The sequence below is a fragment of the Chelon labrosus genome (assembly GCF_963514085.1).
Source record: "Chelon labrosus genome assembly, chromosome: 24".
NCBI classification, from domain to species: domain Eukaryota; kingdom Metazoa; phylum Chordata; class Actinopteri; order Mugiliformes; family Mugilidae; genus Chelon; species Chelon labrosus.
Genome location: NC_140357.1, coordinates 4,370,087 through 4,384,014, shown reverse-complemented (window position 1 = coordinate 4,384,014; position 13,928 = coordinate 4,370,087). Strand labels below are relative to the sequence as shown.

Here is a 13,928-nt window from a genome sequence, read left to right as displayed (position 1 = left end):
ACGCGCACTGTGAAGATCAGATTTAATCAATGTTAAATCTCGACATTTTAGACACCTGCGTCCGACGGCGCAGAACATGCCTTTCGTTTGTTAGCCTTTTCTTAATAATGCATTTCTCTCACATCCGAGTTTACTGCCTCCGTTTCTTTCGCTGTCTTCGAGTAGTCTGCGGCAGCACAAGAGGGACGTTGGTGTCCCCATCTGGAACCAAGAAGCACATCCAGGGGAACTGTCCTGTCGTGCACTAAATTAAAGGACCATTTCAGTGCTTTTACACAAGTTGAATATTGAGTTTTTAATGTATTTTCTACCTTTTAAACAACCGTCCATTTATTTTACTATGGTTTTAAAAATCTCTGTCCAACATTGCCTGATAGCTAGTCCATCATTGTGAATATTGTGTCTGTTTTTTACTGACCGCATTAACAGTAGAAGTGGACATGATTTTCTCTGACTTTTGTTCATATTGCATGAAGGATTTTTTTTTCTTTTTCAAAGCACTTTAATCAGTTCTGGAGCTCTCAGTCGTGGTCTTCTTTAGCTTGATGATGGTTTGACAACAAATTCAAGCTGCTCGCAAGTGTAGTGTGCTTAGAAAGCTCCAGACGACTAAATGGACGTTGTGGCGAGGTCGTTTTATTTGAGGATATGGAAAAACGCTGGTATGGTCCTTTAAGTTTAGTTTTTGTGGTTTTAAATAGCAAACGTGTCTGTTTTTGTCTCGTTTTTGATTTAATGCCTTTCTTTACAATAATTTTTTAAACTGCTGGCATTTCCATCACACGACCGTAACACAATCTTTTCGAAATAAATCCGGATTCATAGGAATATCACCCGTCTCTCTGGCATTAACTGGCCATCAGTTATATATATATATATTTGTGTTTATTTATTTATTTATTTATTTATTATGCTGACCAAGGCTTGGTAATCTTTACTTTCAACTCACCTTTCTTCCAAAACTGCAAATTGTGGCATCTACGAAATAAAAGATAAAGTATACAGCTAATGCGTTGCGTTTTGTAATGAACTGAATTGAAAGTGAACTGATGTCACCCTTGTGATTTATCATTTAAAGATGTCTGTCTTACCATTTTTTTGAAGTAAAAATATATAACAGTTACAACAATAACAGTATTTATTTATATTTATATAATTTCTGTTGTATGTCATGGAACAGTAAAATTACGATTGTGAGATAAACCTGCTGTTGTGGTCATTTATTTGTGTGTGTGTGTTTTTGTTTTTTAATTTCTGCAACATTCTGGGAAAAGATTCAACTCTGCATTTGCTTGGTAAGTGTTGATCATCTTAATTGGGAGTTAGGTAAGTTTAGAGATAAAATATAAAGCTTTTTATCTTGTTAAAAAACAATTTGTATGGATTTAGAAAGCCAAAAGGGTAATTTGTCACATCTGGGCTTCCATACAACAAATTTAATTTAGACGTGCCACATTTATATTATTTAAACAATTGTAATTGACACTTTATTTGTAATAAAAAAAAAAAGAGTGTTAATTTCTATGCTCACTAACAAATTTTCTTAAAATAAAACCTATTTATTTCATCGTAAAAATGAGCCCTTAGAATATCTCCTCTGTATTGAGGAAACTCCGCCTATCAGGAGCTTACCTTGGTTAGTTGCTAGGTAAGTCTGGTAATTCGGAGTGTTCCGTGATTGGTGGATTTTTAACAGTAAATTAACCAATCACAATGAGTCTCTCAGAGGACTTTGCGTTAGTCAACAACACGGTTCTAGCTTATACATCTGAGATGCTAAAATTAAATGCTGCAGTTGCTGACATATTTTTTATTTATATTAAATATATTTTATGCTAAAATTGAATTAAAACCTGTAAATGGTGAAGAATGGAAATTATTTTTACCGACGTTGAAAGTTTAAAGCGAATTTTTTAACTTCAGGCTACGGGCATACAGGTAAACCCGTTTTAATTAAGCTAAACTTTAGCTAAACACCACATTGAAAGTATCATGTTTGAATTTATTATGACAAATTTGTAGGTAAACTGTTGTTTGCTTATACACATCAAGCAAACATTAAGTAATATCCTCATTCATTTTAAGTCTTTTTGTGTCTACTCGATAAATAGCTACTCCCTTGTTGGGTCCGCACCAGATCTGCTTAGCTGCTAAAATGCTAACTTTGTCCTTTAGCTAAAGTTGTTGAATTGTGGTAATAAAGTCATATGAGATGTAGAATAAAAGAAAACAAATCTCAACCCCCCACATCAGGAGAAGACATTTTAAATGTATTGACATGCAGTTTAATTGTTCAAAAACAGGTCGTACAGTATTTCACTCGTACAGGAAGAGAACACAACTTAAACATGTCTATTTCACAAATGTTTATATCTTCAGCCATAGTAAATGCTGGGTGCTGAGTTACAAAGTGCAGCGCATGACATTTACTCGCACATTAGTTTTCCAGGGAAGAAAACCAAGATTCTGAAACCCTGCTGTTTATTTCTTATAGCAAACCAGTGTACTTGTGCTATGATAAAAACATAAAAATGTGACACTAGCTTTGCAACAGCGATGGTGACTAAACGGACGCAAGAACTTTTCTTTAACAGAAATGGCCATTATGTGAAATCACACCATGCAAAGTGAGCTTTCAAACTGATTCTGTAGACTGCATGTACCGTGACAGGCCCATAGAAGAGGTCGTGTGTGGTTGTCTTAAAGCTTTCTGTCTGCACTCTCAAACACGTGCTGTATATTGATCTCTGAAGCACAGATTAAAGCATACATTCAGTACCTTACACGGCTGATTATAAGGCTAAGTTAAAAGTTAAAACACACAGAAGTTAAAGATGAACTCAAGTCAGTACATCAAATACTTGATAGTATACATTCATCGAATGCTTTCTAAGTATTATATCAAGTATTTATAGAAGAAACAGATGGCTCAAATTAGACATTTAAAAAGAAAAATGGGTTCAAATGGTCATTTTTCTAAATTTTCATTAAAATAAATAATCCTGAACTGTCTTTTTGTGGTGTACCCACTAGGTGGCGCCAGAGTATAATCACAGTTTTCAGTGTAAATCATTGAAATGTTTTTTTTTTTTTTGTGATTTTCTGAATGTTAATCACTATAAAAATCCACATGGATAACTTTTATCCATCAGTAGATGTGCTCCAACTGTGAGACGAATGAAATAGATTTTTTGGGAAAGTGATTGTTAATATTGATATTCTGTTAAGACAGAAATAGCACGTTTTGGGGGCACGTTTTCTCCAACAAGTGCCCCAGTCAAGCGTTCGGCAGCGGTGTCCGCTGCAGTCTTGCCATTGTTTCCGTCTGATAATTGTTTTGCTGGTTTCTAGCAGTATTTAAATTTTCAAGAAACCAGTTCTCAGTAACACCGCAAGAGGGTTTCCTGTGCTCTGGCTGTGGTTTCTAACAGGGTCGCACCAAGATGCAACTAAAAATGCTCATGGAAAAAAAAAATTATTTCAAGCATGTTTCTCTTTGCAGTGGCAGAGGGGCGGGTGACATAAAAGCAACAGCTCATTGGAGACAGAATCTTAATAACATTGATATATTAATATCTCGGTATCATAAGCTTTGCTCTTACTTATACACGAGGCGTTGTTACACAGTGTGTCTTGAATGCAGTCATCTAAAATCAATGTACATATGTAGAGTATTAATCTGAATTAGCAAAAGGCCGATGGACATACGTACATACATACATATAAACGGTTAAAGTCGGGTCACTTATGATCATTCCCTTGAGAAAGACAGGCGGGGACACTGTCCCCTGATCAGCTCTCACAGCAACATCACCCTTGAGCTCTGATCCAGCCATGAATTGAGAGAGTTTGACCGCTGTTGTTTCACATGGGGCCGTATTACCTTCATGATGCTTGCACGGGGTTAAGCTGGTACATGGAGAAGATGTTATGCCCTTGTTAAAAATCTAATCTGCATGTGTGAGTGAAACCCTTGATCTGGCCTTGCCAAACTCTCTGCATATGGCTCTGCTGCTCCTCAGCTGCTCAGCAGGACAATGATGTAGATGAGCAGCAGGCAGATGAGGATGAGGGTGAAGTTGACGAAGAGCTCCTGCAGGTTCCTCTTGGCCTGGGGGTTCACCTCGATCTGAGACGCTCGGCGGATGGCCGACTTGGTCATGTGCTGAACGCGCTCCATGGAGGCGGCTGAGTGGTTAGATTGTGATCGGCCGGGTTTACAGCTGAGCGAGTCGGGTCAGGCTGCCGGGCCGGAGATGGACTGAGCTGGAGTTAGTCTGGTCCTGGTTGTCTGGGGAGACGTCAGGCGGTTTAGGCAGTCTGGCATGAAGTCCGGGCGACGCAACAGGAATTTCTTCTTCTAACAAAAAAAAAGGAGGAAACACAATGATAGTAGCGTTTTAGTGCTTCATAGTTTAAAATCAAAGGCACGCCAGCACCTTCCTCTGGGTGAAGTCTGCTCTTTGAGATATGTGACCTTTCTGTATCGCTCTACAAGGTGTGATGATAAGAGAGGCGCCAGCCAAGCCCTGATGATGTGTTAGGCTAGATTCGAGCAGGAATGGCAGCAACGCCGTGACCACAGTGTGACTGAGCATTGTTGCTGAACATGGCGGCACAAAGAGAGTCAACAATTGACTTTTTCTTATTGCCAAATGAGAGCTCAGATTTTTATTTACTGCACCAAAAATACTTGTGACTTTCAAGCAACACTGCTTTTCATCCGATGCTTGTCACTTTTTCTCCGGACATGGTAACTTCCGCATTGACTCGTGTGATCTCTAATACTTTTTTGTCTGCTAATTACCTCATGCCAGTTTGTCTCACAAGTTGAGGGCACACTGTAGATTATTCAGTGTGAGGTTGGATATTGAAGGGCTTCACATTGCGGCTGCAGGCTCTCCACACTTGGTAAATCCCTTTTGTCATCTGATCTGGGACTTTCCCGCGATCAAAGTCACCGCGACAAGGTTGCAATGCTTTTGCATTAGTGGCTCCTGCAAAGAGTTGAAAATCTTACCACTTGTGCGGGTGTTCGGCCAAGTTCTTTTCTATTTTTAACGGGATTAAAGGGACGCCCCCTGCCGGACGCGTTGTCCTTTGCGTGTCGTAAAACGAAAGTCAAACAAACATGAACAGGCTTTGGATCCCTGCAGCTTTCTCACTAGAGATGCTGGCGTTGGAGAGGTCATCCTAAGTGTCAGCCGTACTGAGGGCAAAGTTAGAGGTTTGACCTGAGGGTGGCGCTGAAGGAAGTGTTTGTATATTTGTCCCCCCCCCCCCGATATTAGATCTGCTCTTTCCACCTGGAGGCTACATCTCGCTTCCTTGCCGTCCCGTGGGACAAGTAACAACAACAGCGGCCGTATCAGCCATTTGAAGCTCTCTGCGCGCTTTTCAACACGTCTATTTTTATCTTTTCACTTCTGTTTCTTCCACCCTTAATCTGCCTCTGAGTCACCCGTTATCACTTGACATGTTAACACTTTTACACACCCACGTCTCCCACGCTGAAGCCTTTTCGCTCTGTAGGAGTTGCAGTCTGCTTTAAGAGACCGCAAACTTGTGCCAAGGGGCTCTCCACTTAAGGTGGTTTTGAGGTTAGATTTCTAAACCCTGAAAATGAACACAGTGTTTCTTTGAGTATTGTAAAATATGTTAGTTTGAAATAGAGTCTTAAATTACCTGCATTTGGGGCTTAGTCAGAGATTAACATCTGAAGAAGAATAATATCTATATCTTAGAACTTCTCTTAGTTATATATCAGGCTGCTCCAAATCCAATCCAAAAACTTAGACTGACTTTAAAGTCCTTAAATCCATTTGTAAATCCTTGCTACAGACACACAAAGTGACATTTTTGTTTCTTCTTCTTGCCTTTTAAAGACTTTGTGAAGAACAGGTGGAGCACCTGGCTGCCGACAAAATGGCGGACCTCAACTGTGAAGGTCGCGTGACTTCCAGGGCAGATGTTCTTTTTCGTGGCTTCACTGAGACACGAGTGACTCCAGGGGTACCATGTGGGTAAGAAGCCAACATGCATAATAGTTTTATAATATGCTTTTTTTTTTATCAATATCATCAGGACATTAATTCTCTTGGCACCGCCGTCTAGTGGCCTTTAGAAGAACTGCATGTTCTGCAAGATCAGGGAAGTAAGCAGCAGTGAGCAGCTGTGTTGGCTGACTGATATCAACAAACATCTTCAATTCCCCAGTGTCACACAAGGATGAGTGAGACTTTAAATCCCGTGTCTACAGCACAAGCTCGACCTAAAGCCAGTAAATATCCGTAATCCCCCGGCATTCTGCGAAGGCCCTTGATCAAGCGGTTCCACCAGAAGCCTCCCGCTTATCTTTCTCCCCTCCGTCTTCGTTTCCAATTTGTGTTGGGGAATTTTTAGCATTTTTCTCCAGCCTTGAGGTTGAAGTGCTATGATACGTGTGGTATATGAGCCTCTACTGACAGCATGTGAGCGCCTGCTGCTGCATGTCATCCTCAGCTCGTCGTTACACGCCAGTCACATTATTACGTGTCGCAAGCGCTGACTCTGAGCCATGTCATGCTCAGAGACGGGCACTCGCTCTTCTCTGTGACAAGTGCGTATGTAATCCTCTTGTTCACAGAACAGTGAAAGAATTAAATGTTGACGGCAAATAAACCGAGGTTTTTCTCCGCCTAATGGCATTTGGGAGTCAGCGAGTCTACACATCCCTTCAGCTACTATTATTACTCAGCAAACCATTTCTTTGTCAACACACGCCACTTCGTTCCTCTGCGCATCTCACAGGACTACTTAAGAGGCAGCTGTTGCTCTGTCGGAGGCAACCAGTGATTGGTTAATCTGTGTTCATTATTCACATACAGTAAAAGCGTGCAACCGGACAAGCTGAAGCATGGCGTAGCATTGTTGTGTTTTTGTTAGCTTAGTATGTCTCCATAGCGGTGTCTGCCGTGTTTCTACAACAGCCCGGAATGGACAACCCAAACACTGGCTCCGGAGGGGGGCCTTTTATGTTTAGCATCCATCGTAGGTTCTCCTCAGCTTGGAGGAATCACTTGTTTGCAGTCTGTACTCTCACAACGAGATGCTACTAAATCTCGGACACTAGGCTTTGAAAGTACGCAGCCTGTCTGCTCGTAAAGGTCACACCTGAGGTGAAAAGATATTGTTCGTCCTTTCTGATGGTTACTAATTTCGGAGCTTTAAAAGTGCCATTGCTTGGTTGTAGATGCTCGTAAGCTACATGTTATAGCTCACCTGCTAACCATTATGAGTGAAAGGCAGCAGAGTTTATTTCACGATTTATTATCCGACTCATAATCCCACCTCATGTTTCATCGTTGTCGTGCACAGCGTGGGCCCAAATCCCATTTTATTTTTAGATAATTAGTACAATTAAAGTATAAGTTGCTCATTTGTTCCGGTGAAAGGACCGCGTAGTCCTTTTTATAAACATGTGGTTAGCCGCTGTCACCAAGAGCGAAGTCCCTCCAGTCCGACCAACAGAGGGGTGTCGAGGGAAGTTCCACCTTTTAAAGTAAACACTGACAGGTACGCACAATCCCGTACCTCCATGTGAATGTTCACACTGATTTATAGCTGAAAACTGTTTATTAGTTTGCTTCTTTTGGAGCAGAATCAATAGTTGAAAACAAAGTAGCTGCTCTGAATTTGTACTGAAACACGACTGACAGCTGTGAAGCAGTGAAATGTGGGTTAGACATACATGGGCTTGCTGATGCTGACCTGTTATTCTAACTGGGGCATGGTCACTCTTTGATGACAGCTGTTTGGGAGCCAGAATAAAAGAAAATGAAAGCGATATATATGTATTCTTTTCTTTTTTTTAAGCATACACACTGGAACAGAATCCTAATTTCTACCAGATATATTGATAGTCAGAAGTGACCTCCTTTAAAGGTCATTGTAGAGTAACGACATGTCAGAAATCTTTTGTCAGGATGGAAAAGCGTCCAAAGATTCACTTCGATCACATTTAAACAAACACTATACTTCCTACACTGATAATTCTGCGTTTCATTCTGTCAATCAAGCGTCCGTTATAACAGCGAAGGACGGCACTGACCGCGAAATCGGTGTTTGGACAGGGTTGATTTGCCTCCCCGGTGCTCTGGAATAAAATCATGTGCTTTGGATGGGAATGTTAAGAAGTGGGGACGAGTGTTTATCCCTCTGGGAGGTTTGGTCCAGTTTCCATTCCCCCTGCTCGCCTGTTCCGAGCTGTGTTTACTGTATGTGAACAATGACTTTTTTATAAGAAGCAGTGATTCATACAGCGCTCCTCGCTATCTCAACACACAGCATACCCTCAGAGTAGGATAAAGGATGTCTCACTGGGAATGTGGAACGTCTGCATTTACTCTCAAGAGCCCATTTAACTACTCAACTATCTAACCTCAGAAAATCCTTTTATAAGAACCCCAATTAATGAGTAATAGTACTTCATGCCCTTCTAAGCTTTTTTCTCTTGTGCGTATCATCAGTTGTCATTATTAGCGCGCCGTCATCTTTTCTACGATTACACCAAACTCAAATCAAACAGTCCGTGAAAGATGCTGGCTCTTACCTTTCAGATGAGAACAGCACTGGTTGGAGTTTGGGAGAGAAATGTCAGATATGCAGTGCTCTCCAAGGCTGTAAAAACAAAGAGAGGGAGAGAGAGAGAGAGCAACAGAGAGAGAGAGAGAGAGAGAGAAAGAGAGAGGGAGGAAGAGAGGGAGCAGACATCCCAGCAAAGACTTCAGCGGAGTGGGGGTACCAGGTCTAGGGAACAATACGTTTCAGCATCTTCCACCGTTGTGCTGTTTTATTGAGGAATACTAGCAACCCAGCAATCTTTGAAAACCTGCCAGTATTCCATTCATATGTAATATTTATTTTCAGAGGTTTTGTTTGGAGAAATAGGTCCAACATCATTAAAATCTTGAGGGAAAGCATATTAATGTTTTAGGCGGATGGTGAAACCAGCCAGTTTCTTTTTAATTTCTCTGGATCGGATTGGATTAATAATAGGATCTATAGCTTTTTGCCTGACCTCACATTATATGTCTTTTTTATGTCTTTCTTTGTGGTTGAATGTGCAGATATTCCTCTCATTTGTTAGTGTTTTCATTGTGAGACATTTAGGGGACATCTGTAAATCGTAGCTTCTGAAAATAACCAGAGAGTTCTCTAAACCTGTTGGAAATTCGTGCCACGTCCATAAAGTGCTGGCTCTCTCCGAGCACATCTCGGTCCGTCACTGCTGTAGCGCGCATCACCTTCGTAATGACGTCCCGCCTTTGGCCTCTCCGTCCTCCGTCGAACCGGTTTCATGACGCGGTAGCTGCGAACGCATCACGGCTGCAGTTTGGCCGACAGTCAGATATCGCGGCTGAACCCTGAGCTCTATTGTCTTCATTATCCCGGCGGCGTGATGGACACTTGGCACGAGCTCGGGGCCTGTGAACAGCTGACGGCGCCTCTCTAAATATACAGTTTGGCCTTGATCGCGCCGGAGAAGAGCCGGAGAATTGATCCTCTGGGATCCTGCTATTGTTGAAGCCAATGACAAAATAATTTCACTAATAGCCTTGTTATATGAACTCACTAGAAGTATTTAATCCAGGTAACAACTCCACTTCTGTTTAGTTTTGCTTCTGCCAGAGAGCAAATAACAGATTTGTCTTGTTGATTGTAACATTGATTTGTTACCCTTCCCTATTTGTGATACCAAATATTAATATTCCTGGGTGTGTGTGTGTCCTGGACAGCGTCATCCACTTCGGAGATATCAAAAGAGACAAGGGGTTTGAGAAAGAAAAATAAAAAGCCGGGAAAAGTAAAAATAACTCCCCTGCCGTGACCCAGGAAGCATTGCATCTGCCTTATATGGAGAATCTGCATGTAAACAGGCTGTCAGTCACGTACCGGGAAGCCAGCTTTGTTGTTATTGCTGCTCACTGCTCCACTGTGGGTACACACTTCAAACAAGTGCGCCGTCTTTCGTGGCAGTTGTATTATCGCCAAAGATAAAATGAAACGCCCTTTGGGAGACGGGTCCACTGTTTCAGGCTCTTTTTTAAAGAAGGGGGAATTAAAATATTAACGCAAAAAACCAGAGCTGGCTGGATTAAATACTGCAGAGAAGTGGTTACATTAACGTGTTCAGATATTGCCGTTGAATGGAATACGCAAGTGCACGTGTAGCGTTATGTTGCTAAGGGAACGAGTATTTTCCCGTCTGTTTATAGCGACTCTTTAAGCGTTAATCCCTCTTAAAAGTTTGCTTGGCCCTGTTTAACCTTCAGGAGTTTATAGAGGCTCCTGGGATGTGTTTTGCTGCCTTGGAGGAAATCAGTTTCGTCTCTCGTCATCTTTGCGCGATGAAGACAATCTTGCAAACTGTGAAAAATGACTGGAGGCTGATTGGTTAGCGGCTACACCCACTTAGGAAGTGACCTGTTTGCAAACGTAAACCTGAAAAGAGGTTTTAACATCATGTTTTTATTGGTTATATGAGCATCAGTCTTGACTAAGTAACTATTAATGGTTGGGTTTGCTATGTACACAGACTAAATCTGATGCTGGTTTCAAATATGACTTCATAGTAATTGTGCAGCGGTGACGTCATAGGATAAAGGCTGCCCTGGACGGCCTCAAAGTGTTGAAGTGTGAAAGGGCCAATCCTAAAACTGAGAGCATTGCTCTCACTAAAGCTTTCTGTTGGCACCATAATCACCCCGGGCCGGTTCTGTAAAGTCTTTAACAAACGATGATTAATAGCAATGGGAGTCTACCTGCTGAGCTGTAAATGATTCATTCTCTACCGCCGTCATCTTCGTGACAAGCCTTTACTTCCACTTGAAAACTAATTATGAAAACTGTTCCACCATGTAAATGCTTTTTTCTTTTTTCTCTTTTTTTTTTTTGTCCCAGGAGTGGTCCGGCTCCGCAGCCTTACATGGTGAAATACCAGACTACCCCGACTTAAGACGGGAAGGAGAGAAAGATGCAGAGGGAGAGAAACAACTTGATGCAGAAAACCCCAGCAGGCCAGAGAAAACAGATAAGGCTCCTGCTGCCAGTCTTTACTGAGCAAAGAGGCAGGTACAGAGCACAAGCTAGCTTTTAGTAGTGCTAACTAGTAGCATCAGTCAGGCGGTGGGGTTCGCGTGGACCTGTGCAGACGACAAAACAGACGCGACCTCGACGGGCCTTGCTGCTGCACAGCGTCCCAATATGAGCTTCAAAAAGAAACCTGCGTATAATCTCCCTGCTATATGTTTTAAATAAAGCAGAACTGTTAGTGTCTATATGTCAGGGGCTACCTAACAGAAGGAAGTGTTGAGGAAGTATTCACTAACAACAGCTCTGTCCTGAGCCCGACGCCTTTGATCCGGAGCTGTAATCCTTTATATTAATTGATTACATTATAGATATCTCTGGGCTTTTAAAACCTCCCTTGTCGTTTTGTTGATAGAGTTTTCTTGATGATGCATGTTGCTCTTAAGATAGACGGATGGCATTTTAGGGCTGAAATGGGGTGAAAGGAGGGGTTTGCCCCATCATCTGTGTTTACTCTGGAAGACTGAGTGCTGCTTTTGGCAGCTTCACACACATTCTCTCTCTCACTCTTTCTCTCGCTCCCTCTCTGTTTTCCAGATATAGACAGCTATGTGGCGAAGCCCGCGACTCGCCTCTCCCCAGAGGCCTCTGTCTAAGAGCAGGGTTTATCTGATAGGGGCTTTTGAAGCGCAGCACCAACCTGATACACAGCATTTATCCTCTGAAACCTGCTCTGATGACATTAAACTGTTTCTGAAGTGATGTTTACAAAGGTTCGGCTTGGAAGAAAAATCTAATTTTAAGACTAAAGTGGGTTGAAGTTTTCTTAAGTAATAGACAAAATATAGTCTTACAGACAGGGATAAATATGTTAAAAGTTCCTCCTGTCTAATCAAGACAGTCTAGGGAACTCGAGATCTAAAAAAATAAATAAAAATAATAAAGCTCTGTTAAAATGAATCATGAATCCCACACTGAGCAGAGAAAAAAAAAAAAAAAAAAGACGTCTCCTGCTGCATCAGTATGCTCTCTAATGCCTGATGTGATTATAAGGATACTGCGGCTACACCGACCACATACTCCACAATTTCATCCCCTTTTTAAGGGGGATTGTTAATGCTGGTTATCGAGAGAGAGTTCACATCAGCCGGCGGTGTGATGTGCACGTTTGCACGCGTGGAGGGATGGAGCTCGTAGTTTCACTGCTATATGAGTGACAGACCGTGTTTACAGCCTGGAGGGAAACGTGTCAGTGTGACGGATCAACATCTGACGTGCACGGAGCAGGGAAGCTTCCTCACTGGTTTACTGGTAAGTACTTCCGTTAGCTAGCTTTGTTGAAAAAAAAAATAGTACCCTGTGGGTAAAGGATAGACCTAACCTGACCTGCCGTCTTCTAGAGGCCTCTGGGGAAGAAGCTAAGAACTCTTTCGTGGGGGTGAGTTGGTCTGGTGAGGGGCCAATCATATGCATTAATGGACAGAAGAGTAACAGCGTCATAGCCATCCACATCTTCTGAGTGTCATTTACATCTAAATAGCTCTGATTGGTTGTAGGACTATCCAATTACGTGCATAGGAATTTTATTCTCAAGCCCCACAATGAAATCCAAAGGCCGTGTTACCAGACTCAGGGAAACTCAAGCTTCTTACACCTATTAGACATCAACAATTACTGTGTACATGTCTGTCCACATGCTCTAGCTTTTTAAACCACATCTCGTCTTTGAACTCTGCAGACCCAACGTCTTGTAGCCAGAAGAGCTGATCTGATTTAAATGTCTCTATATATGGCAAAAGTGTTCTTCTGAGCTAAATCCTTAATAGAACCTTTTTCAGAGTGCAGCCTTGCGCGACGGTTGAAGGAATCACGGTGTACGTCCTGGAGACTCAATCGCACAGCTCTTTGCGCCCAGCGTTTTGAGGCATCCTCAAGCTGGATTTATTTATTTTTTCCCCAGCTGCAGGGGTCCTGCTTTGCTCTTCTCACAGGGCGATAAACAGCGTCCTCCTCGAGGAGCTAAAGTCCCACAGGAAATCAAAGGAAGTCTCCCCGGCTACCGAACACAATCCCAGCTGCTAGTGCTCCCAATATAAAATGCTCAAATCTAACATTCTCAGTTTACCATGATGAACATTTCAACTTCACATCATCCGTCACCCTGATCTAATATCAAACATGCAGCCACACCCAGTCTGAGGTATCCACCTGTCAGATCTCCTGAAATAATCCACAAAGCCAGCACACCTCATCCATCCAACTAAAATAAACACGCCCAGCCTTTCTAAAAATACTTTACAATAGTTGGCCTCCTTCAGTCAGTTCAAATCAAACACACCTAATGTTGAATCTAAACTGACTCGCATGTCTTTCAACCACATCTATTGATGTAACACACCAGCATGCGAGCGTTTTACCGCTAATCCAGCGCACCCAACGGCGCTACTTCAATGAAACCACATAAAACAGATGCTGCCGGGCCTCCCGAAAATAAAACCCCCCCTAGTTGGCAGCACCTGATCAGCGTTGTCCCCTGTCACGTCTGCGGCGCAGTCGCTCAAATCCAGCGCCTCCAAAGGACGTCATTCCCCAGAGATACCCGGCAACAATCGCTCAGATTCGGAATGCCCCGGGACATTCATGGCTCTAAAAATAACACGAAGCCAGTGCACTGGATTTTTGGACACTCTTGTTATTCTTCTGAAAATAGAAACCCAGATCGACCGGGGGCCTTCTATCTGATATTTACTATAATATCAAAGCTAGAGTTGTTGTATGTATCTGTTCTTATTTGTAAGAAGATTTTGATCTAATAGTTGAGGATTTGAGATGAAAGCAGATGTCCGGTAGTAGAAAGC

At 42.2% G+C, this 13,928-nt stretch overlaps 1 protein-coding gene across 1 annotated transcript; it reads right to left on the bottom strand.

Annotated features, from left to right (window-relative positions):
* Positions 1-2,286: 2,286 nt before the first annotated feature.
* Positions 2,287-9,026, bottom strand: pln2 (phospholamban 2). Its single transcript, XM_084574875.1, has 2 exons — positions 8,591-9,026; positions 2,287-4,360 (listed from the first exon to the last, which is right to left on the bottom strand). Exon 2 carries the CDS (start codon positions 4,178-4,180, stop codon positions 4,019-4,021), a length of 162 nt encoding a protein of 53 aa, XP_084431001.1. The 5' UTR covers positions 4,181-4,360; positions 8,591-9,026; the 3' UTR covers positions 2,287-4,018.
* Between the last annotated feature and the right edge of the window lie 4,902 nt (positions 9,027-13,928).

Coding starts and splice junctions, on each gene's coding strand:
- pln2 (XM_084574875.1), bottom strand. CDS start 4,180: ATGGAGCGCGTTCAGCACATGACCAAGTCGGCCATCCGCCGAGCGTCT.